The 20,708-nt window shown below is 63.3% G+C and overlaps 3 protein-coding genes across 8 annotated transcripts; 2 read left to right on the top strand and 1 right to left on the bottom strand.

The window, feature by feature from the left end:
- The first annotated feature begins 234 nt into the window (after positions 1-234).
- Positions 235-3,162, top strand: TNNT1 (troponin T1, slow skeletal type). Of its 5 annotated transcripts, none has more exons than XM_085533862.1 (14): positions 235-270; positions 506-554; positions 637-650; positions 925-966; positions 1,157-1,189; positions 1,284-1,305; positions 1,400-1,460; positions 1,754-1,870; positions 1,955-2,032; positions 2,120-2,230; positions 2,309-2,418; positions 2,500-2,590; positions 2,753-2,793; positions 3,060-3,162. In XM_085533862.1, the coding sequence occupies exons 2-14, from the start codon at positions 526-528 to the stop codon at positions 3,103-3,105; spliced, it is 795 nt and encodes a 264-aa protein (XP_085389988.1). In that variant the 5' UTR covers positions 235-270; positions 506-525; the 3' UTR covers positions 3,106-3,162. The 5 variants fall into 5 exon arrangements, with proteins under 5 accessions (XP_085389988.1, XP_085389991.1, XP_085389987.1 ...); XM_085533865.1 differs by having other exon boundaries at positions 637-692; XM_085533861.1 differs by having other exon boundaries at positions 2,309-2,590.
- A 186-nt stretch (positions 3,163-3,348) lies between these two features.
- PPP1R12C (protein phosphatase 1 regulatory subunit 12C) lies at positions 3,349-9,619 on the top strand. Of its 2 annotated transcripts, XM_085533849.1 has the most exons (22): positions 3,352-3,696; positions 4,476-4,606; positions 4,923-5,041; positions 5,116-5,275; positions 5,522-5,666; positions 5,863-5,937; positions 6,078-6,172; positions 6,253-6,389; positions 6,472-6,536; positions 6,707-6,826; positions 7,000-7,073; positions 7,157-7,210; positions 7,304-7,394; positions 7,487-7,597; positions 7,728-7,782; positions 7,884-7,933; positions 8,017-8,054; positions 8,156-8,228; positions 8,436-8,540; positions 8,630-8,680; positions 8,807-8,857; positions 8,971-9,619. In XM_085533849.1, the coding sequence occupies exons 1-22, from the start codon at positions 3,439-3,441 to the stop codon at positions 9,055-9,057; spliced, it is 2,145 nt and encodes a 714-aa protein (XP_085389975.1). In that variant the 5' UTR covers positions 3,352-3,438; the 3' UTR covers positions 9,058-9,619. The 2 variants fall into 2 exon arrangements, with proteins under 2 accessions (XP_085389976.1, XP_085389975.1); XM_085533850.1 differs by lacking the exons at positions 7,728-7,782; positions 7,884-7,933; positions 8,017-8,054; ... (3 more) ...; positions 8,807-8,857; positions 8,971-9,619 and having other exon boundaries at positions 3,349-3,696; positions 7,304-7,384; positions 7,487-7,593.
- A 295-nt stretch (positions 9,620-9,914) lies between these two features.
- LENG8 (leukocyte receptor cluster member 8) lies at positions 9,915-20,708 on the bottom strand. Its single transcript, XM_085533848.1, is given in 14 exon segments — positions 9,915-11,240; positions 12,324-12,531; positions 13,464-13,593; positions 13,872-13,940; positions 14,046-14,147; positions 15,500-15,610; positions 15,613-15,784; positions 16,365-16,420; positions 16,422-16,506; positions 17,147-17,449; positions 19,087-19,260; positions 19,347-19,449; positions 20,251-20,493; positions 20,578-20,708. Coding segments are annotated over 13 exon segments (1,809 nt in total). The 5' UTR covers positions 20,393-20,493; positions 20,578-20,708; the 3' UTR covers positions 9,915-11,086.

Below are 20,708 nucleotides of genomic sequence, written 5' to 3'. Positions count from 1 at the left end.
CCCCCACCCCCAGGCTGTGCTGTGCCCCCCGCAGCCCCCTCCCCCTCCCAGCTGCCCCCCCCCATGTCACCCTGACAGCTGCGGGTTTCAGGTGACAGTGACATTTAATGGCATCTAGGGAACAATGTGGGGGGATATGGGGGGGCTCCTGGCACCCTCAAAGGGGGAGAATGAATGATGTCATGGGGGTGGGGTCACCCCCCCACATAAAGGTTCTCTGTGCTGAGGGGCGGCGCGACTCCAGCAGAGCCCACAGGAGCTGCCCCACTGGTGGGGGGGTCTTGGGGGGTCGGTGGGGTTTGGGGGGGGGGCAGGTCCATGGTGGGGCTGAGGGTTGTAGGAGGGGGCTACCAGAGCAAGAGAGGAATGGAGGTTGGGCTGTCTATAGGACAAAATGGAGAACTATAGGGCTATGAGGGAACTGGAGGGGGCACTTGGAGGTACAGGGGAGTTATGGGGTGTGCTCGGCTCTCCCCTGACCCCCCCAACTCAATTCCCTCCCCAGGTACCCCCCGACCCGCAGCCATGTCTGAAGCTGAGGAGGAATACGAGGAGTGAGTGCCCCCCCCCAACCCCCCCAGATCCTCAAACTGGGGACCCCCCCTCACCTCACCCCCCCTCCCTGCCCCCATGCAGGGAGCAGCCCGAAGGTGAGTGAGCCCTGCAGCTAACGAAGCCCCTAACGAAGGGCTGTGAGTATGACTCCCCACTTTATCCCCTTCCAATTAATTAATGGCTGAGCTCACCCCAGTAACGAACCCCAAGAACAATTAATGCCGTTGCCAAAGGAGGACTAATGAGAGCTGGGGGATCTGAAGGGGTTCCTAACAAATCCTGGGCTGGTAATTACTGTCTCTTTAATGGTTATGGCTAATTAACATGGGGGGACTGGGGGACCCTCATCCCCCCCCCAACTTCCCACAGAGGAGGAGGAGTCGGCAGCGGTGGAGGAGGAAGAGGAGGAAGGTGAGTGTGAGCCCCAAACCCCACAGAGCCCCTCCTGTCGATCCCCCCAAACCCTCCAAACCCCATAAACGCCCCTAAAGACCCACAGATCTCCAAAACCCCACACGACCCTCTCCCCAAACCCCCCAGACCTCCCCCTCTCCATTATGGGAGGGCCGTGCTGATGCTGACCCTCTGCTCTGTTTCACAGCCGCAGAACCTCCCAAACCTCATGAGGAACCAGGTATGACCCCCCCCCCCCACACCAAAACCTATTCAGCCCCCCCATATCCCTCTTTCCCCCCCCATCCCCACTGACACCCTGTTCTCCCCCCTAGAAGAGGAGCGGCCTCGGCCTCGGTGAGCTGTGGGGACACAAGGGGGGGGCCCTGAGCCTACAGCAGTGCTGCTGCCCCCCCCAGCACCATCCTGACCCCTCTCCCCGCCCCCCCAGGCCTGTGGTGCCCCAGCTGGCCCCCCCCAAGATCCCCGAGGGGGAGCGTGTGGACTTTGATGTGAGTGGGGGCCACTGTGGGGTTGGCAGGGGACAAGAGGGGTCTTCATAGGGCTGGGGAGGGGGACAAGAGGGTCATTATTGGGCCAAGGGGGGTTGTTATGGGGCTGGGAGGGGGGACAAGGGGGTCATTATTGGGCCAAGGGGGTTGTTATGGGGCTGGGAGGTGGGACAAGGGGGTCGTTCTGGGGCCAAGGGGGTTGTTATGGGGCTGGGAGGTCCCCCCGTGCGTGGCTGTGGGTCACAGTGGGGTTGGGGTCCCTGGGGGTCACTGTGTGTCTCCCCCCATTGAAGGACATCCACCGTAAGCGCATGGAGAAGGACCTGCTGGAGCTGCAGACCCTCATTGACGCCCATTTCGAGCAGCGGCGCCGCGAGGAGAACGAGCTGGTGGCCCTGATGGAGCGGATTGTGGGTCTGGGGGGGGGGGTGGGTGATAGATGGATTTGGGGGGGGGGATATGGGGGATGATGCTGATATTGGTGACCCCCCCAGGAACGGCGCCGGGCAGAGCGCAACGAGCAGCTGCGGAGCCGCACTGAGAAGGAGCGAGAGCGGCAGGCACGGCTGGCAGTGAGTGGACGTGGGGGAACCCCAAAACCCCCTGAGGACCCTCCAGGACGCCCCTGGGAGCCCCCAGCCCCTTTTTGTCCCTCACAGGAGGAAAAGCTGCGCAAGGAGGAGGAGGAGGCCAAGAAACGCGCAGAGGACGACGCCAAGAAGAAGAAAGTCCTGTCCAACATGCCCCATTTCGGGGGGTACCTGGCCAAGGTGGGAGCTCGGGGGGGCACCATGGGGACACCCCGGGGACCCCCCAACCCCACGTTTCCCCCCCAACCCCCCCACCAGGCGGAGCAGCGCCGTGGGAAGCGGCAGACGGGGCGCGAGATGAAGCTGCGCATCCTGGCTGAGCGCAAGAAGCCCCTCCACATTGAGCACATGCGGGAGGACGAGCTGCGGTCAGCGCCCCCACAACCCCCCCCAGGTGATGCTGGACCCCCCCCCCAGCGCGATGCTGACCCCCCCCCATCCTCCACCAGGGCCAAGGCCAAGGAGCTGCACGACTGGATCCAGCAGCTGGAGTCGGAGAAGTTCGACCTGATGGAGAAACTGCGGCGCCAGAAATACGAGGTGGGGGCTGAGGGGGGGGCACAGGGGTCACTGCGGGGGACATCACGGTGCCATTGCCCCCCATAGCCCCCCATAACCCCCTATAACCCCCCATAGCCCCCCATAACCCCCCATTACCTCCCTATAACCCCCCATTACCTCCCTATAACCCCCCCTTTGCAGATCAATGTTCTGTACAACCGCATCAGCCATGCCCAGAAATTGTGAGTAATGGGGGGCACCTGGGGGTGGGTCTGGGGGTCTTTGGGGCAGTGCTTTGGGTCCCTTTGGGTTGATGGGGGGGTCTGGATGTTGTCTGGGGGACCCTGGGTCGGTTTGGGGGCTGCTGGGGGTGGGTTGGGGTCCCTTGGTGGCCGGGGGGTCTCTGTGTTTTCTCTGTGGGTACCAGGTTTGTTATAGGGCTGTTGGGGGGGGGGGGCTGCAGTTATCGGGGGCTGCAGGATTTATTGTGTTTCTCCCCGTCCCACAGCAAGAAGGTGGTGGGGAAGGGCCGCGTTGGGGGCCGCTGGAAGTGACCGGTCCCCGCTGCCGGTGCCGCTCAGGCCCAATAAAGCTCCGTCTGTCCGTCCGTCCGTCCGCGTCCGTCTGTGCTTTAAGGGGGGGGGCGGGATGAGAACCCAGGCACAAGCCACGCCCACAATCACACGCCACGCCCCCCCTAAGCCACGCCCCCACACACAAACCACGCCCACTTGCCGTGGCTACGCCCACGCATGCGCAGTCCCCGCCCTCTTCCCGGCACGCCTCGCGCCCTTCCCGTCATGCCCCGCGGCCCGGTGCCATGACACCCCGCCTCCGCGCTTCCGGCCCCGCCCCCCTCCGGCAGCCGGGCGGGGCCGCGGGGGGCGATGGCGGCGGCGGCGGCGGCGGCTCGGGAACGGCGCCGGGAACAGCTGCGGCGCTGGGAGGCGGCGGTGGCGGCCGCTCCCCCCGCTCCGGGCCCCCCCCGGCCGCCCCGGGCCCGCTCCGTTCGATTCGAGAGGGCGGCCGAGTTCAGAGCCGTCTGCGCAGGCGCGGACCTGGCGGAGGCGCGCGCCATGGTGAGCGCGGGAGGGCGCGCGCTGCTGGGCGGGGCCAACGCGGATGGGATCAGCGCGCTGCACCAGGTGGGCGGGGCTTAACCAAGGGGGCGGGGCCAAGTGAGAAAGGGGCGGGGCTTAACAAAGGGGGCGGGGCTAAGGGAAATGGATGGGGCTTAACAAAGGGGCGGGGCTTAACAAAGGGTTGTGGGCTAAGGAGCAAAGGGGCGGGGCTTAACTCAGGGGGCGAGGCTTAACCAAGGGGTGTGGGGCTAAATGAGAAAGGGGCGGGGCTTAACAAAGGGGCGGGGCTAAGGGAGAAGGGCGGGGCTTCAGAAGGGGGCGGGTTACAACAAGTGGGCGGGGCTTCGGGAGAAGGGGGCGGGGCCTAAAGGGGCTGTGGGGGTGGGGGGGGTTTGGGGTCTGCTTGGGGTCCCTGGGAAAGTCTATGGGGGCGGGGGTGGATGGGGGGAGATTTGGGGTTAGTTTGGGGGTCCCTGGGAAAGTCAGTGGGGATTTGGGGTCTGTTTGGGGGTCTTTGGGAAAGACTTTGGGGGTGTGGATGGAGGGGGGGGGATTTGGGGTTAGTTTGGGGGTCCCTGGGAAAGTCTATGGGCCCTTTGTGTTGTGGGGTCCCTGTTGGGTGCTGCCTTTGTGTGTGGGGATGGTCCCACGGGGTTGGGGGGCTTTGTGTGTTGGGATGGGCCCTGGGGAGCCTTTATGTTGTGGGTTCCATGCCCACATGGATTTTGGGGCCTTTTGGGGCTATTTGGGTTTGGTGCTCCTTGTGGGGAGTCATTGGGATCCCCGAGGACATTCAGGTCCTTATGGCAGCCCTTGGACTCGTTGCCCCCCCCCCATTGCAGGCGTGTATCGATGAGAACATGGAGGTGGTGCAATTCCTGGTGGAGAGCGGAGCCGACGTCAACCAGGCGGACAACGAGGGCTGGACCCCCCTGCACGTGGCCGCGTCCTGCGGATACCGGGACATCGCGGAGTGAGGGGGGGTCCTGGGGGGGGCTGACAGCCTGGGGGCACTATAGGAGTCAATGGGGTTTGGGGTCGGTGGGTGCTGGGGGTGATCCTTAAGCTCTGGGGCTCAGGTGGGCAGGGGTCTCCAGTGAGAGACCCCCACCCCCACTGCCAGCCCTTCAGTGAGGGCTGGATCCTGGCCCCATCCCTTCTGCCCCATTGCCTGCACCTCAGCTCCATCACTGCTCCATGCTGTGACTCAGCAGTTCTGCTATGAGGGGGCTCACGATATGGGGGGTATGGGGGTCCCTATGGGGCTCACAGCTCACCCTGCCCCCCAGGTACCTGCTGGCTCATGGGGCCGACGTGGCAGCGGTGACGAGCGACGGGGAGCTGCCCCTGGAGGTGGCTGAGGACGAAGGGCTGGAGGAGCTGCTGCGGGAGGAGGTGGAGCGCAGAGGTGGGTGTGAGCAGGGAGGGGTTGGGGGGGGTCTGTGGATCGATCACGGCTTCACACACCATTATAACCCCCAGGGGTGGATGTGGCAGCTGCCAAGAGGGCGGAGGAGGAGCGGATGCTGCGCGACACGCGGCGCTGGTTGGACGCTGGGGAGATCCGGGACGCCAGGCACCCGGCCACAGGGGCCAGCGCTCTGCACGTGGCAGCAGCCAAGGGCTACATCGAGGTCATGAGGTGGGGAGGGGGCGGCCTGGGGGCTGTGGGGGCGGCCTGTGGGGCTCTATGGGGGCTCACAGGGGGTCTGGGTGTGTCTATGGGGCGGTGTGACAGACACAAGGGGTTGTGGGGATGCTCCTGGGGTCCCAGATGATACCTTGGGGGGAATGGGGTTCCCTTCTCTCTGGGCAATGAGATTGTAGGAAGGATTTGGGGGGGGTCCCACTGTCTGTGTCTCCTCTCAACCCCCCCCCCACCCCACAGGCTGCTGCTGCAGGCGGGTTATGACCCCGATGTGAGGGACAAGGACGGCTGGACCCCGCTGCACGCGGCTGCGCACTGGGGAGTGGAGGAGGCCTGCAGGCTGCTGGCTGAGCACCTCTGTGACATGGCGCCCCGCAACAACGTGGTGGGGGCAGGGGGGGCACGGGGCTGCCGGGTGGGGGGTCCTGAGGGGGTCGGGGGATGCCAGAGAGGTACCAGAATGGGGTTCTATGGGGGTTGGGGGGGGGGCTGGGGGTTCTGGGGTGCGTGGGGTGGGGTCTGGGGGCACTCAGCATTTGGGGGGAGTCCTGAGGCAGCTCTGACCCCCCCCCCCTCCATAGGGGCAGCGTCCTTGTGACCTGGCAGACGAGGAGACCCTTCCCCTCCTGGAGGAGCTGCAGCGGCGGCAGCACCACGTGAGCGCCCCCCCCCGCCCCCCTCAAACCCTTTGTGACCCATAGAAAACTCCCTATAAACTCCCAGAGGGGACTGACCTCCAAACAGGGTGGGGGGAGCCCACCACCCTGACCCCCCCCACCCCCAATCCCTCCCCCAGCTCCGCTCCCAAAAAGACCCAGGGACCCCCCCAGCCCCCATAACTCTGGACCCCGATGGAGCACCAGCTTCTACCTGGAGCAGTAAGCACCGCCGGTGAGCAGCCACCCCAATTCCCCCCCAAATAAACCCCCCAGCCCCTCAGCCCCCATTCAATGACGTTTCCCCCCCTCCAGGAGCTCAGTGTGTCGCATGAGCAGCCGCGAGAAGATGTCGGTGCAGGATCAGTCCAAGGAGCGTCCGGTGCTGGGGGTCCTTCCCCCCCCCAGGGACGAGGACAGCGGCGATGAAGGGGAGACCCCTCCCCAAATGGGTGAGGCTGGGATCCCTCCATGGGGGGAGTCCTGGGGGGGGGAGGGGGGGGGGCTGCTGCAGCGCTTCTGTGTTCCCTTCAGGTCCTCCCATGGAAGCGGCCCCACTCAGCCCCCCCAATGGGGTCCCTGACGGCCCCCCCATGAAGGTAATGCCCCCCCATGAAGGTAATGCCCCTCTATGAGGGCAGTTACCCCTAAATGATGTGCCCCCCCAATGTGTGATGAATCAGCCCCAGCTGGGGGGTCTCACTGGGGGGTCTCTGCCCCACTTTGTGCCGTGTGGGTGGTTTCCCTTCAGCCCCCCCCCCTCCCGCAGGGTCCCAGCTCCGGGTTGTGCCGTACCGGCAGTTTGGGGGCGCTGCCCCCCCCCGCCCCCCCCCAGGATTTTGGGGTCCGTCGTTCCGCCTCCTCCCCCCGCCTGGACTCTGCCCCCCAGGTAAGCCCAGCTTTAAGCCCCTATGGGATCCTATGGGGGCACCCATCACTGATTCTGCCTTTTTTGTCCACAATAAAACACATTTTTCCCCTAAAACTCAGTGGGGGGGGGGTGCAGAAGGGCAGGGCCCCACATATATGGATGGGGCTGCCCATGATACACGTTGTTCCCAGGTTAAGGAGCCCCGCTTGGCCCGCGTCCCCCCCACCCCCTCCCAGCGGACCCCCCCCGACGCCGCGCCATCAAAGTGAGTTGGGGGCTCAATGGGGGGGGGGGATGGAAGGGGTGGATTTGGGGTCCTAACAACCCCCCCCACACACACACACACAGCCCCATGGACGGAGCCCCACAAGTGAAGGTGGATGCAGAGCCCCGGCCCCGCAGGTAAAACCTTAAGGGGGGGGGGGGGGCAGATGATGGGGAGGGGGGGGGACACGGAGAGCAGGGTCCCATTGTCCCCCCCCCCCTTTAATTCAGGACGTACCAACCCCCCGTGAGGGACGAGGAGTCGGAGTCGCAGCGCAAAGCTCGGTCCCGAATGATGCGACAGTCCAGGAGGTCAACGCAGGTCTGGGGGGGGGGGGGGGCTGTGGGGGGGGCTGTGGGGGGGATTTGGGGTGACAGACCCGATGTGACGCCCCCCCCCCAATTTATTCATAGGGCGTCACTCTGACTGAGCTGAAGGAAGCGGAGAAGGCGATTGGTCACGTTGGAGCGGAGCAGCCAATCAGAGAGGGGGAGAGGCGGGACGAGCAGCCCCCCGAGAGCACGGTGTGTGGGGGGGGGTCGTTGTGGGGGGGTCGTTGTGGGGGGGTCTGATGAATATTATGGGATGGCTGTGGGGTTAATGGGGGGGGTTAATGGGTCTGGGGGTGTCTCTGACCTCAGCCCCTTCACACAGGACCCCTCCCGCCGCCCCCACCCCCCGCCCACCCCCGTCCTGCAGCCAAACAAAGGTGGGTGCCCCCCCCCCCCCCCCCAAACCCAGCCCCAATGCTGAGGGGTCCTATTGATTTTCTATGGGGGGGGGTCGTCCTGATGCTGCCCCCCCCCCCAGAAGCTGAAGCCAAACAGCAGAACCGGCAGCGGCGGAAAGGACAGACTGAGGTCAGAGGGGGCTTTTTTTATGGGGGGGGGGGGGTCGAATTGCTGGGACCCCCCCCCCAAATCCTGTCCCTGTTGTTCCATAGGGGGAAGAGAATGAGGAGCAGGGGAGCAGTGAGGAGAGGTACATGGGGGGGGGGGCACTGTGAGGTGGGGAGGGGGCAGCGGGGTGGGGGGGGGCACAACCCACTGTCACCCCTGTGCCTCCCCCCCATCCCCCCCCAGCCCCAAAACCAATGGGATCATGGCTGCCCCACGGCCCCCCCCAGTGCAGCTGCCAGCAATCGACTACCAGCAGGTAAAGGGGGGGGGGTTATTTGGGGAGGGGGTTATTTGGGGGGTGGGGGTCGTTGTGGGTCCATTTGATTTGTGGGGGGGGGGGTTACTTTGGGGTTTGATTAATTTGAGGGAGGATTTTGGGGGTAGGGGGTTGGTTATTCAGATAAGGGTTGGTGAGGGGGGTTATTGATGGGGGGGGTCTCACGGTGCCCCCCCCCCATCCCAGCTCTATGACGCCCTGTGGGAGGACAACGAGCGGCTGAAGGAGCAGCTGCAGGAGGCGGAGCTGAAGGTGACGCAGCTGCGGCTGGAGCTGGAGCGGGTGACACAGGTGGGGGGGGGGGGGAAGGGGTAAAAAAGGGGGGGGAGACCCCCAGATGTGGGACCCCCCCTCAATTCAGTTCCCCCCCAATTGAACAGAGGCAGGAGCGCATCGCGGAGCGGCCGGCGCTGCTGGAGCTGGAGCGATTTGTGAGTGGGGAGGGACCCCCGGAGCAACCCCAACCCCCCCCCCCCCCAAAGCCCACCCCCCAAATTAATGCCCCCCCCCCCATCCCCAAAACCCACCCCCCAAATTAATGCCCCCCCCCCCCCCAGGAGCGCCGGGCGCTGGAGCGGAAGGCGGCGGAGCTGGAGGAGGAGCTGAAGGTGAGGGAGCCCCCCAATGGGGCTTCAGGGCTGGGATTTGGGGGGGGTCTCTGATTTGGGGGGGGGTCTCTGATTTGGGGGGGGGTCTCTGCTCACCCCCCCCCCCCCATTAGGCGCTGCAGGACCTGAAGGCCGACAACCAGCGGCTGAAGGACGAGAACGCGGCGCTCATCCGCGTCATCAGCAAACTGTCCAAGTGACCCCCCCCCAAAAAGCCCCTCAACGAGACCCCAGACCCACATCGTGCCCCCCCCACCATCAACCCCCCCCCCAATGCCAAAATACGGGACCACCCCCCCGAGACCCGACCCCCCCCCCCCCCCCCAACGATGCCCAAAGGGAGCTGCCAGGGGGCGGGGCTAATGGGAAGGGGGCGGGGCCAACGCCAGGGGGGCGGGGCTAATGCAAAAGAGGGCGTGGCCAACGACAGGGGGCGGAGCTAATGCAAAGGGGGCGTGGCTAACGCCAAAGGGTATTTGCCAACGGGGGCGTGGCTTGTATAAGTCGAGGGGCGGGGCTTGGTGTGGCCACGCCCCCTACCACCATCAGGTGATGCCATAAATGGGCGGGGCTACCGCACGCCAGCCCCGCCCCCCGGGCCCGAGCATGACCAATCATCGCGCTGCTGTCATCCAGGTCCCGCCCCCTTCCCTCCCGCTCAGCCAATGGGAGGGTGGCTGGGTCCCCCCCCTCCGCCAATGAGTATTTTTGCATAAAAAAAAGGAAAAAATAATAATAATAATAAAAAAAGATTAAAAAGGACCCAGTTCTGTGGGCTTCAAACCCCCCCAGTGCTCAATGGGGGTCATGGCAATGCTGACACCCCCCCCCCCCCAGGGTCCCCCCATATGGGACCCCCCCCCCAAATAGAACCCCTCCCCCACACACACATAGACCCCCCCCATATACAACCCCCACCCCCACCATAGACCCCCCCCATCCCACATGGGACCCCCCCCACATAGACCCCCCCCCCCATATACACCCCCCACAGACCCCTACCCCCCCATAGACCCCCCCCCTCACGGCCCCCCCCCATCTCAGCCTCACCAACGTCTCATTTTCCTTTTTTGCTCTTTATTCTGTCCAAAAAAAGGGAGAATCAGTTAAAAATTGTGAGGGGGGGGGGGTGAGGTTGGGGGGGGGGTCCAGCCCCGGGGTAACAGCGTAACCAAAAGGGGGAGGGGGCGAGGAGGGGGGGGGGGGGAGGGGAGACGTTTTGTTACCTGCAAAGAGAGGAGGAGGAGGATGGATGGGGGGGGGGGGGGGGGGGGGGAAATAAATTAAATACGAACCAAAAATGGGGAAATTGGAGCCATCAAAAAATCAAAGAGAAAGAGAGAAAAGGCGGCGGAGGCGGCTCTGAGAGTCCAACATTGTGTGTGGGCCGAGGGGGGGTGAAGGGTTGGGGGGGGGTCGTGGTGGGGGGTTGGGCTGCTTGGGGGGCCCCCCCCCCCCCACTTTGACTCAGGTTGTTGGAGGCTCCGCCGTGGGGTGGCTGCGTGGGGCGGCTCCGTGGGGCGGCTCCGTGGGGCGGCTCCGCCGTTGGGCTCTGGCGGTTCCGTGGAGCTCCAGCCGTGGGGCTCCGGCCGTGGGGCAGCGGTGGGGAAGAAGAAGAAGAAGAAACTGAGAGATACGGGTTAGTTCGGTGCCCCCCCCCAGCACTGAGTGAGTGAGGATGATGATGGTGACGAAGCCACGTGTGTGGGGCTGGGGGTCTCCCCAGAGCCCCCCGATGAACCCCCCCCTCCCCAACACTCCGCTGTCCCCCCCCCCACAATCCGCCCCCTCCCCCCATTTCCCTGCCCCGAATCCTCCAGCTGTGCCCCACATCGTCCAGCTGTGGGGGCTGCATCCTGCCAGGACCGAAAGAGAAGGTTACGGCTGTGGGTCCGACAAGGGGGCAGGGCTCAGAAGTGGGGCAGGACACCCAGGCTCGGTTTCAATGCACTGGAGCCGCTGTAGGAGAGCGGCCGGGCCGTATTGTGCCCCGTATCCTCCAGCAATAGGGGAGGGGAGGGGGGGCGCTGCCCCATATCATCCAACTCTGCCCCACATCCTCCGGCTCTGGGCTCCGCGTCCTGCCCCACATCGCGTCCCTCCCCACATCCTCCAGCTCTGGCTGAGCTGCGTCCTGCCGGGAGCGAAAGAGAAGGTTACGAGTTGTGAGTCCCGCCCCATAAAAGGGCTCAGAAGTGGGGCCAAGACCCCCGGCTCGGGGGGGGGGGGTCAGAAGTGGGGCAGGACCCCCAGGCTCTGTTTGCAGTCAATGCTGTCGGGGCCGCAGTAGGAGAGCGGCAGCGCGGCCAGGAACTGCGCGCAGCTCTCAGCGTCCAACGCCAGCTCTGCCCCGACGAAGGAGGTGGGCAGCGCCGGGCGGAAACTGGGGAGAAAAAAGAGGAAAAGAGAACAAAGGAAAACAACAACGGCAACAAAACAACGGGGGGAAATGGGGGGGGGCGAGGAGGAGCCCCGCGGGGTGAAGAGGAGTGAGGGGTCATAGGGGTTATGGGGGGGATGTGGCCCCACTGGGGGCTGAAGAGGGGAGATGGAGCTGTAGGGGGCTGCAAAGGGGGCACAGCCCCATAGGGGGTAAGGAGGTGGGACACGGTCACTGCAGGGGGGCACAGCCCCACAGGGGGGTTAAGGAAACCCCATAGTGATTAAGGAGGAGGGAAAACCCCACTGGAGGGGGGCACAGCCCCATAACGGGGTTAAGAAAACCCCATAGTGGTTAAGGCCAGTCAGGCTACGGGGGCAGATGTGGCCCCACTGCAATTACAGGGGGCTACAGGGCCCCTCTGGGGGCTACGGGGTGGGTGATATAGGGATGTGACCCCAATGAGGGGGACGCTGCCCCACAGAGATCAAACACGGACAGGGTGAGGGGGGACAGACCCCAGTACGGCCACAGGGATGGGGACCAGCCCCATTTGGGGGCAGAGATGGACACAGCCCCATTAAGGACACAGCCCCATTTGGGGGCAGAGATGGGCACAGCCCCATTAAGGACACAGCCCCATTTGGGGGCCGAGATGGGCACAGCCCCATTAAGGACACAGCCCCATTTGGGGGCAGAGATGGACACAGCCCCATTAAGGACACAGCCCCATTAAGGACACAGCCCCATTAAGGACACAGCCCCATTTGGGGGCCGAGATGGGCACAGCCCTATTAAGGACACAGCCCCATTTGGGGGCAGAGATGGACACAGCCCCATTAAGGACACGGCCCCATTTGGGGCTCCCGGCTCCATTGGGGCCCATTGATGCCAATCTAAGACCAGGGGGCTGCACTCCCCCCCCACTTACCTTTCCCCCCCTCCATCAGAGGCAGCCGATCTCCATCACTCCCCCCACCCCAAACCCCCCTTAACCCCCCTTAACCCCCATTAACCCCCCCAGGCCATTCCCCCCTGGGGTCCCCCCTGTGTCCCGGCCCTGGGGGGGGCGCTGTCCCCACATACGTTTTGATCATGGCTTTGAGGGCAGCGCGACGCTCCCGCTCCACGAACTTGTCGATGAGTCGCGCGGCCACGGGGGGGGCGGAACGATAGAGACGGAAAAACCGATGGAAATTATTGAGAGCCCACGCGGCGCGAAGGGACAGAGCGTGAGACACGGCGGGGTCAGAGCGAAGGGACGGAGTCAGGAACGCCAGCTCCGTCGTCAGGTCTGTAAGTCATTAATACAGTGATTAACGGGGTAATTAAGGATGTTAATGGGGTATATAGGGATATTAGATGCCATTAAGGACGACAGACCCCCGGCTGATGCTGGGGGGGCTCAGGATGGATGTCAGAGCGCCCCCTGCTGGGGGGGCGGGATGAAGGTGGGCAGGGGGTGAAGCCAAGTGTCTGTATTTGGGGAGGGGTCCCAGGAGGGTCCAGAGCACGGAGCTGTGTTGGGTTGGGGTCAGTCTGGGTTCAGTTTAACCTTAGCCTTAACCTGACTAATTAACCCTGCTGTAATTAACCCTAAACCTGCGGTAACCCCCCTAACCCTAATCCTGCTGTAATTAACCCTAAGCCTAACAATAACCCTACTGTAATTAACCCTAACTCTAACCCTGCTGTAATTAACCCTAACCTCACCCTAACACTGACCCTAACCCTAATCCTACTATAATTAACCCTAAGCCCCCCAAACCCTGCTGTAACCCCCCTAACCCTAATCCTACTCTAATTAACCCTAACCTCACCCTAACCCTGCTGTAATTAACCTTAACCCTAACCCTACTGTAATTAACCCTAACCCCCCCCCCAAACCCTGCTGTAACCCCCCTAACCCTAACCCTAATCCTACTCTAATTAACCCTAACCTCACCCTAACCCTGCTGTAACTAACCTTAACCCTAACCCTAATCCTGCTGTAATTAACCTTAACCCTAACCCTAATGTAATTAACCCTAACCCTAATGTAATTAACCCTAAGCCCCCGTAACCCTACTGAAATTAACCCTAACCCTAACTCTAACCCTAACTCTCACCCTGCTATAATTAACCCTAAGCCCCCCCCAACCCTAACCACATTTATGGCTACCAGGTTTGGGGTTACCCCCCCCCCAACCCAACCCGAATATGGGGAGGGGTCCCGGCCCCACTCACCCCCCGAGTTCTTGGTGAACATGTAGTACAGCACCCGATAGGCCGTGAACTCCCCCACGTTGCCAGGAAGGTTCTCGGCATAGAGAGACTTGAGCTGCGTCTGGCACTGGTTGAACTCCTCGTGGTCACCCTATGGGGGGCACAGGGGTGTGAAGGGGGGGGGTGTCATTTGGGGGGGGGGGTTTATTGGGGGCTGAAAGGGATTTGGGGGGGTTGGAAAGAAGATTGTGGGGGGTTGGGGGCAGATCTGGGGAATCCATGTGGGTCTGAGGGGCTTTGGGGGAACACAGGGAGGATTTGGGGGGGGGTCTTTGTGAAGGACCCTCAGAGGGTCTGGGGGGGATTTGGGGGGGATGTGGGGGGCTGAAGGGGGTTTGTGGGGGCTGCAGGGGGGGTTTGGGGTCTCACCTTCTCCAGTGCGATGCGTGCGTGTGTTTCATACACCTCCACTGTGAGCTCCGTGCGGACACCTTGAACCTGGGCAGGAGATGGGGGGGGACACGGCCCCGAAGTTGTGGGGTCAGCCCCAAAATCGGCCTTTTTGGCCCCAAATCCCCCCCCCCATCTTTGCCCTAAACTCACTGTCAGGTCCTGGCGGATGGACTTGAGCTGCTCACAGGCGAAGGCGTAATCCTGGTGCTCCCTCCAATGGGCCTTCACCAGCGACAGCGACTTCTGGAGCACCTGCGTGTGGGGCAGCCCCATAGCGAGCCCAGCCCCATAGCCAGCCCAACCCCATAGCCAGCCCAGCCCCATAGCCAGCCCCAGCCCCATAGCCAGCCCCAGCCCCATAGCGAGCCCAGCCCCATAGCCAGCCCAGCCCCATAGCCAGCCCAGCCCCATAGCCAGCCCAGCCCCAGTGACCCCAGAACCCGGCCCCACAGCCACCCCAAACTCCCTGCCCAACAACCCACATGTAACACCCCTAAATTTCTCCCCCCAAACCCAACACCAAACCCTTCTGAGACCCCCAGACCCCTCCAAACCCTTTTGGGACCCTCAGACCCCCCCAACAACCCCAAACCCTTTTAGGACGCCCAGACCCCCCTGAACCCAATACCAAACCCTTCTGAGACCCTCAGACCCCCCAGACCCAAACCCAAACCATTTTGGGACCCCCAGACCCCCCCAATCCCAACCCGAAACCCTTCTGAGACCCCCAGACCCCCCAAACCCTTTTGGGACCCCCAGACCCCCCCAACCCCTTTAGGGCCCCCAAACCCAACCCCAAACCCTTTTAGGACGCCCAGACCCCCTGAACCCAATACCAAACCCTTCTGAGACCCCCAGACCCCCAAACCCAACCCCAAACCCAAACCCAAACCATTTTGGGATCCCCAGACCCCCCAATCCCAACCCCAAACCCTTCTGAGACCCCCAGACCCCCCAAACCTTTTTAGGATCCCCAGACCCCTCCAAACCCTTTTAGGACACCCAGACCCCCCCAAACCCAACCCCAAATCCAAACCCAAACCATTTTGGGACCCCCAGACCCCCCCAAACCCAACACCAAACACTTCTGAGACCCCCAAACCCAAACCCAAACCCTTTTGGGACCCCCAGACCCCCTAAACCCTTTTAGGATCCCCAGACCCCACCAAACCCTTTAGGGCCCCCCAAACCCAAACCCAAACCCAAACCCAAACCCTTTTGGGACACCCAGACCCCCTAAACCCTTTTAGGATCCCCAGACCCCACCAAACCCTTTAGGGCCCCCCAAACCCAAACCCAAACCCAAACCCAAACCCTTTTGGGACACCCAGACCCCTCTGAACCCAACCCCAAACCCTTTTGGGATCCCCAGACCCCCCAACCCCTTTAGGGCCCCCCCAACCCAACCCCAAACCCTTTTGGAATCCCCAGACCCCACCAAACCCTTTAGGGCCCCCCAACCCCAAACCCAAACCCTTTTGGGACCCCCAGACCCCCCAAACCCAACACCAAACCCTTTAGGGCCCCCCAATCCCAACCCCAAACCCTTTTGGGACCCCTAGACCCCCCCAGCCCCTTTAGTGCCCCCATTCCCCCCCACCCACCGACACGGGGCGCACGGTGCTGGGGTCGGGGGCACAGGTGAGGCGCAGGTAACGCTTGGTGACCTCCTGGCAGGTCCCCAGGATCTTCAGCTCCCTCCAGTCGGGGGTCTCGGTGCGGGGGGCTCCGGGTTGTGGATGGGCAGCACTAAAGGTTCAGGCCGCAGCTTTTTGGGGTGGCCGTGCTGGAATCGTGCGGCCCGACGCTGCTTCTTAAACTCCTTCTCGGGGTCCTCGTAATCCATGGCCGGGCGCTTCCGGGCGCGTTTGGAGGGACCTTGGTCGTGTCTGGGGGGTAATAGGGGCAGCAAGGGGGGAATCAGCCCCAAATCCCCCCATAGGACACAGCAAACACTGACCCCAAAGATGGGCCCAGTTCCCAGCCCCAATGTGAGCCCAAATCAACCCTAATGGAGCAAATGGCAACTACAAACTGAGCCCAAATCCCACCCCAATAGAACAAACTGAGCCCAAATCCCACCCCAAAGGAACAAACTGAGCCCAAATCCCACCCCAAAGGAACAAACTGAGCCCAAATCCCACCCCAATAGAACAAACTGAGCCCAAATCCCACCCCAAAGGAACAAACTGACCCAAATCCCACCCCAATAGAACAAACTGAGCCCAAATCCCACCCCAAAGGAACGAACTGAGCCCAAATCTCACCCCAATAGAACAAACTGAGCCCAAATCCCACCCCAAAGGAACAAAGTGACCCCAAATCCCACCCCAATAGAACAAACTGAGCCCAAATCCCACCCCAAAGGAACAAACTGAGCCCAAATCCCACCCCAAAGGCACAAACTGAGCCCAAATCCCACCCCAATAGAGCAAATCCCCCCCCCAACCTGCCCCCCCCCCCCGTTACCTCTTCCCCCTCTGCATCCTCATCCTCCCTCTCTCCGGGTGCCCCCCCCGCCCCCCCCCTGTTTTTGGGGCCGAGGCGCTGCCGGGCTCCAACGCGAACTTCGGGTCCAGATAAAGAACTATCAGAGTCCGAATGGGAATCGCTGCGGGACAAAGACAACAGCGGGACCCCATGGGGTCACACAGCCCCATAACGGCCATGGGGTCACACAGCCCCATAGCGGCCATGGGGTCACACAGCCCCATAACGGCCATGGGTCACACAGCCCCATAAGGGCCATGGGGTCACACAGCCCCATAAGGGCCACGGGGGTCACACAGCCCCATAAGGGCCACGGGATCACACAGCCCCATAAGGGCCATGGGGTCACACAGCCCCATAATGGCCATGGGGTCACACAGCCCCATAAGGGCCATGGGGTCACACAGCCCCATAAGGGCCATGGGGTCACACAGCCCCATAAGGGCCATGGGGTCACACAGCCCCATAATGGCCATGGGGTCACACAGCCCCATAACAGCCATGGGGTCACACAGCCCCATAACGGCCATGGGGTCACACAGCCCCATAAGGGCCATGGGGTCACACAGCCCCATAAGGGCCATGGGGTCACACAGCCCCATAACAGCCATGGGGTCACACAGCCCCATAACGGCCATGGGGTCACACAGCCCCATAACGGCCATGGGGTCACACAGCCCCATAGCGGCCATGGGGTCACACAGCCCCACAATAGCCATGGGGGGGGGGTATGGGATGGGACCCCCCCATAAATCACCCACCTCCTGCGGAAGTGCCGCCCTGGGGAGCGGGACGAGGATCGGGATCGGGATCGGGACCCGGCGCTGGAGGACGAGCTGCGCTCCTTCATGAACACGTTGCGGTTCCCAAACTTGGTGGGGCCGAAGGATCCGCCCCGAGAGCGGCCCCGGGCTGAGGGTTGTGGGGGTCCCAGGGCTGAGCTGCCCCCTGGGGATGGTGTGGGGCGCTGCTGGGGGGGGGCCTGGGCCAGGCCTGAGCTGGATGTGGGGCGGGGGGGGCCCTCCCAGCGCTTCTTCTTGGGGCTGTCGGCGTCACGGGTCAGCCTGGGGGGGGAAAAAGGGGGGATGAGGGGGGCTGGGGGGGCACTGAGAGGGGCTGGGGGGGCACTGAGAGGGGCTGGGGGGGCATTGAGAGGGGCTGGGGGGGCATTGAGAGGGGCTGGGGGGGCATTGAGAGGCAATAAGGTGGGCAGGGGGGGCTGAGGGGGGCAATGAGATTGGCAGGGGGGCACTGAGAGGGGCTGGGGGGGCTGAGAGGGGCCGGGGGGCAGGGAGAGGGGCTGGGGGGCACTGAGAGGCAATGAGGTGGGCAGGGGGGGCTGAGGGTGGCAATGAGATTGGCAGGGGGGCACTGAGAGGGGCTGGGGGGGGAAAAGAGGGGCTGAGAGGTGCAATGAGAGGGGTAGGGGGGTCACTGAGGAAGGCAGGGGGGCATTGAGAGGGGCTGGGGGGGCTGAGGAAGGCACTGAGAGGGGCAGGGGGGCTACTAAGAGGGGCTGGGGGGGCACTGAAAGGGGCAATGAGGTGGGCAAGGGGGCACTGAGAGGGGCAGGGGGGGCTGAGGGGGGCAATGAGGTGGGAAGGGGGCACACTATGAACCCCTATGGTGCTCCATGGGGTCCTATGGCACACTATAAACCCCTATGGTGCCCCATGGGGTCCTATGGCATACTATGAACCCCTATGGTGCCCCATGGGGTCCTATGGCACACTATAAACCCCTATGGTGCCCCATGGGGTCCTATGGCATACTATGAACCCCTATGGTGCCCCATGGGGTCCTATGGCATACTATGAACCCCTATGGTGCCCCATGGGGTCCTATGGCACACTATGAACCCCTATGGTGCCCCATGGGGTCCTATGGCATACTATGAACCCCTATGGTGCCCCATGGGGTCCTATGGCACACTATGAACCCCTATGGTGCCCCATGGGGTCCTATGGCATACTATAAACCCCTATGGTGCCCCATGGGGTCCTATGGCACACTATGAACCCCTATGGTGCCCCATGGGGTCCTATGGCACACTATAAATCCCTACGGTGCCCCATGGGGTCCTATGGCATACTATGAACCCTAATAGTGCCCTATGGGGTCCTATGGCACACTATGAACCCCTATGGTGCCCCATGGGGTCCTATGGCACACTATGAATCCCTATGGTGCCCCATGGGGTCCTATGGCATACTATGAACCCCTATGGTGCCCCATGGGGTCCTATGGCACACTATGAACCCCTATGGTGCCCCATGGGGTCCTATGGCACACTATGAATCCCTATGGTGCCCCATGGGGTTCTATGGCATACTATGAACCCCTATGGTGCCCTATGGCGCCCTATGGCATACTATGAACCCCTATGGTGCCCCATGGGGTCCTACAGCACCCAATGGGGTCTTGTAGCACCCTATGGGTCTGAATGGCACCCTATGGACCCCCACCCACAAAGCATCATTTGGGGGGCAATAAGGGATGACGGGGCCATAATTTCATGGGGTTCAGGGCCATCATTTGGGGGTCGATAAGGGATGACGGGGCCACCATTTCACGGGGTTATGGGGGTTCACGGGCCCCATTTGAGGGCACAATGGGGTCCATCATTTCAGGGGGCGGTGGGTGATGCTGGGCCCCCATTGTGGGTGGATATTGGGGGTCCCCAGCCCCGTTGCTGGCTCACCCCGGCAGCGGCTCCCGGCTCCAGTCGATGGTGTAGGCCGTGCCGTCCTGCAGCCGGGCCTGCAGCACCTCCTTCAGCAGCTGCTCCGTGCGGTCCTTGGCCTCCTCCGACTCGCAGGCGGTGAAGCAGCGCTGCACGTATTCCTTCATGGCCTGGGGCCAGTCCTCGGGTTTGCTGTGGGGCGAACGGGATCAATGGGGCGACCCCATAGAGCCCCCATAGATGGAGGGGAGGGGGGTGACGGTGCTTGTGGGGCTCACCCGTGGTGCTTCTCGGTGTTGTGCTGCTCGTTAAAGGTCGGGTTCGTCAACACAAACGGGCGTTTGGGGAGGCTGAACTTCAGGCCGCCCGCACCGGGGGCTTCTGTGGGGGGAAATGGGGGGAAGGGGGTGAGTGGGGGGGATTGAGGGGGTTTGGGGGCTTCTATGGGGGGGGAAATGGGGGGAAGGGGGGTGAGTGGGGGGGATTGAGGGGGTTTGGGGGCTTCTATGGGGAGCGAAGGGGGGGAAGGGGATGAGTGGGGGGGATTGAGGGGGTTTGGGGGCTTCTATGGGGGGGGAAATGGGGGGAAGGGGGGTGAGTGGGGGGGGATTGAGGGGGTTTGGGGGCTTCTATGGGGGGAAATGGGGGGAAGGGGGGTGAGTGGGGGGGATTGAGGGGGTTTGGGGGGGATGGGAGGGGAGATGGGGGGCTTTGCTGGAGGGTTTGGGGGCTGGGGAGACTCTGGGGTGATATTCAGGGGTCTGAAGGGAATGGGGAGCTGGAAATGGGGGTTTGGGGGCAGAATTTGGGGTCTGAAGGGAATGGGGGGGCTGGAAATGGGGGGCTGGGGGGAGTATTTGGGGGTCTGAAGGGGACTGGGGGGCTGGAAATGGAGTTTGGGGGCAGTATTTGGGGTTCTGAAGGGAATGGGGGGCTGAAATGGGGGTTTGGGGGCAGTATTTGGGGGTCTGAAGGGGACTGGGGGGCTGGGGAGATTCTGGGGTGACATTCAGGGGTCTGAAGGGAATGGGGGGGGGTGGGAATGGGGGTTTGGGGGCAGCATCTGGGGGTCTGAAGGGCTTGGGGGGCTGGAGAGAGATCCAGGGGCAATATTGGGTGGGCAAAGTGAGGCTCTGGGGGGCCCCCAAATGGAGCCCACCCCAAACCCGCCCCATTACTCACGCTTCATCCTGTTCCACAGCTGCTGCCCCTTCTTGGGTTTGGGGCCGGGGCTCTCGGTGTAGGAGTGGGGGGGGTAGGCAGCAGTGGGGCTGGGCTGAGGGCCCCCCCCACCCCCTTGGGGCTGAGCCCCCCCCGTGCCCATGGGGTGAGGCTGGGGGGCTGGGGGGGGGCGGCGCTGGGGGGCATTTGGGGCTGGGAGCTGTTGTAGGGGGCGGCATCGTCCAGACCCGGGACTGGAGGCTGCTGTGGGGGGGGGGGACACAAAATGGATCAGAAATGTGGGGAGGGGGCTGACGGGACCCCCCCAACTCACCCCATAGCGCTCACCTGGCTGAGGCCGCTCTGCTGCCCGGGGGTGGGGGGCTGCTGGGGGGCAGCCCCATAAGTGCCCGTGGTGCCATATGGGGCTGCAGCCCCGTACCCCGAATAGACGTTTTGCTGGGGGTCATAATGGGGGG

This window comes from Coturnix japonica, unplaced genomic scaffold (assembly GCF_054131305.1).
Source record: "Coturnix japonica strain WE unplaced genomic scaffold, WE-NBRP24 Scf063, whole genome shotgun sequence".
Taxonomy (NCBI): Eukaryota; Metazoa; Chordata; class Aves; order Galliformes; family Phasianidae; genus Coturnix; species Coturnix japonica.
Note: the sequence above shows the minus strand (reverse complement) of the source record. Positions and strands in the feature narration are given on the sequence as shown.

Coding starts and splice junctions, on each gene's coding strand:
- PPP1R12C (XM_085533849.1), top strand. CDS start 3,439: ATGGCGGCGGCGGCGGCGGCGGCTCGGGAACGGCGCCGGGAACAGCTG. Junction 5,276..5,521: donor GGCTACATCGAGGTCATGAG/GTGGGGAGGGGG, acceptor CCCACCCCACAG/GCTGCTGCTGCAGGCGGGTT. Junction 7,074..7,156: donor CCCGACGCCGCGCCATCAAA/GTGAGTTGGGGG, acceptor ACACACACACAG/CCCCATGGACGGAGCCCCAC.
- TNNT1 (XM_085533863.1), top strand. CDS start 454: ATGGGGTGTGCTCGGCTCTCCCCTGACCCCCCCAACTCAATTCCCTCC. Junction 1,306..1,399: donor GAGGAGCGGCCTCGGCCTCG/GTGAGCTGTGGG, acceptor CCGCCCCCCCAG/GCCTGTGGTGCCCCAGCTGG. Junction 2,591..2,752: donor TGCGGCGCCAGAAATACGAG/GTGGGGGCTGAG, acceptor CCCCCTTTGCAG/ATCAATGTTCTGTACAACCG.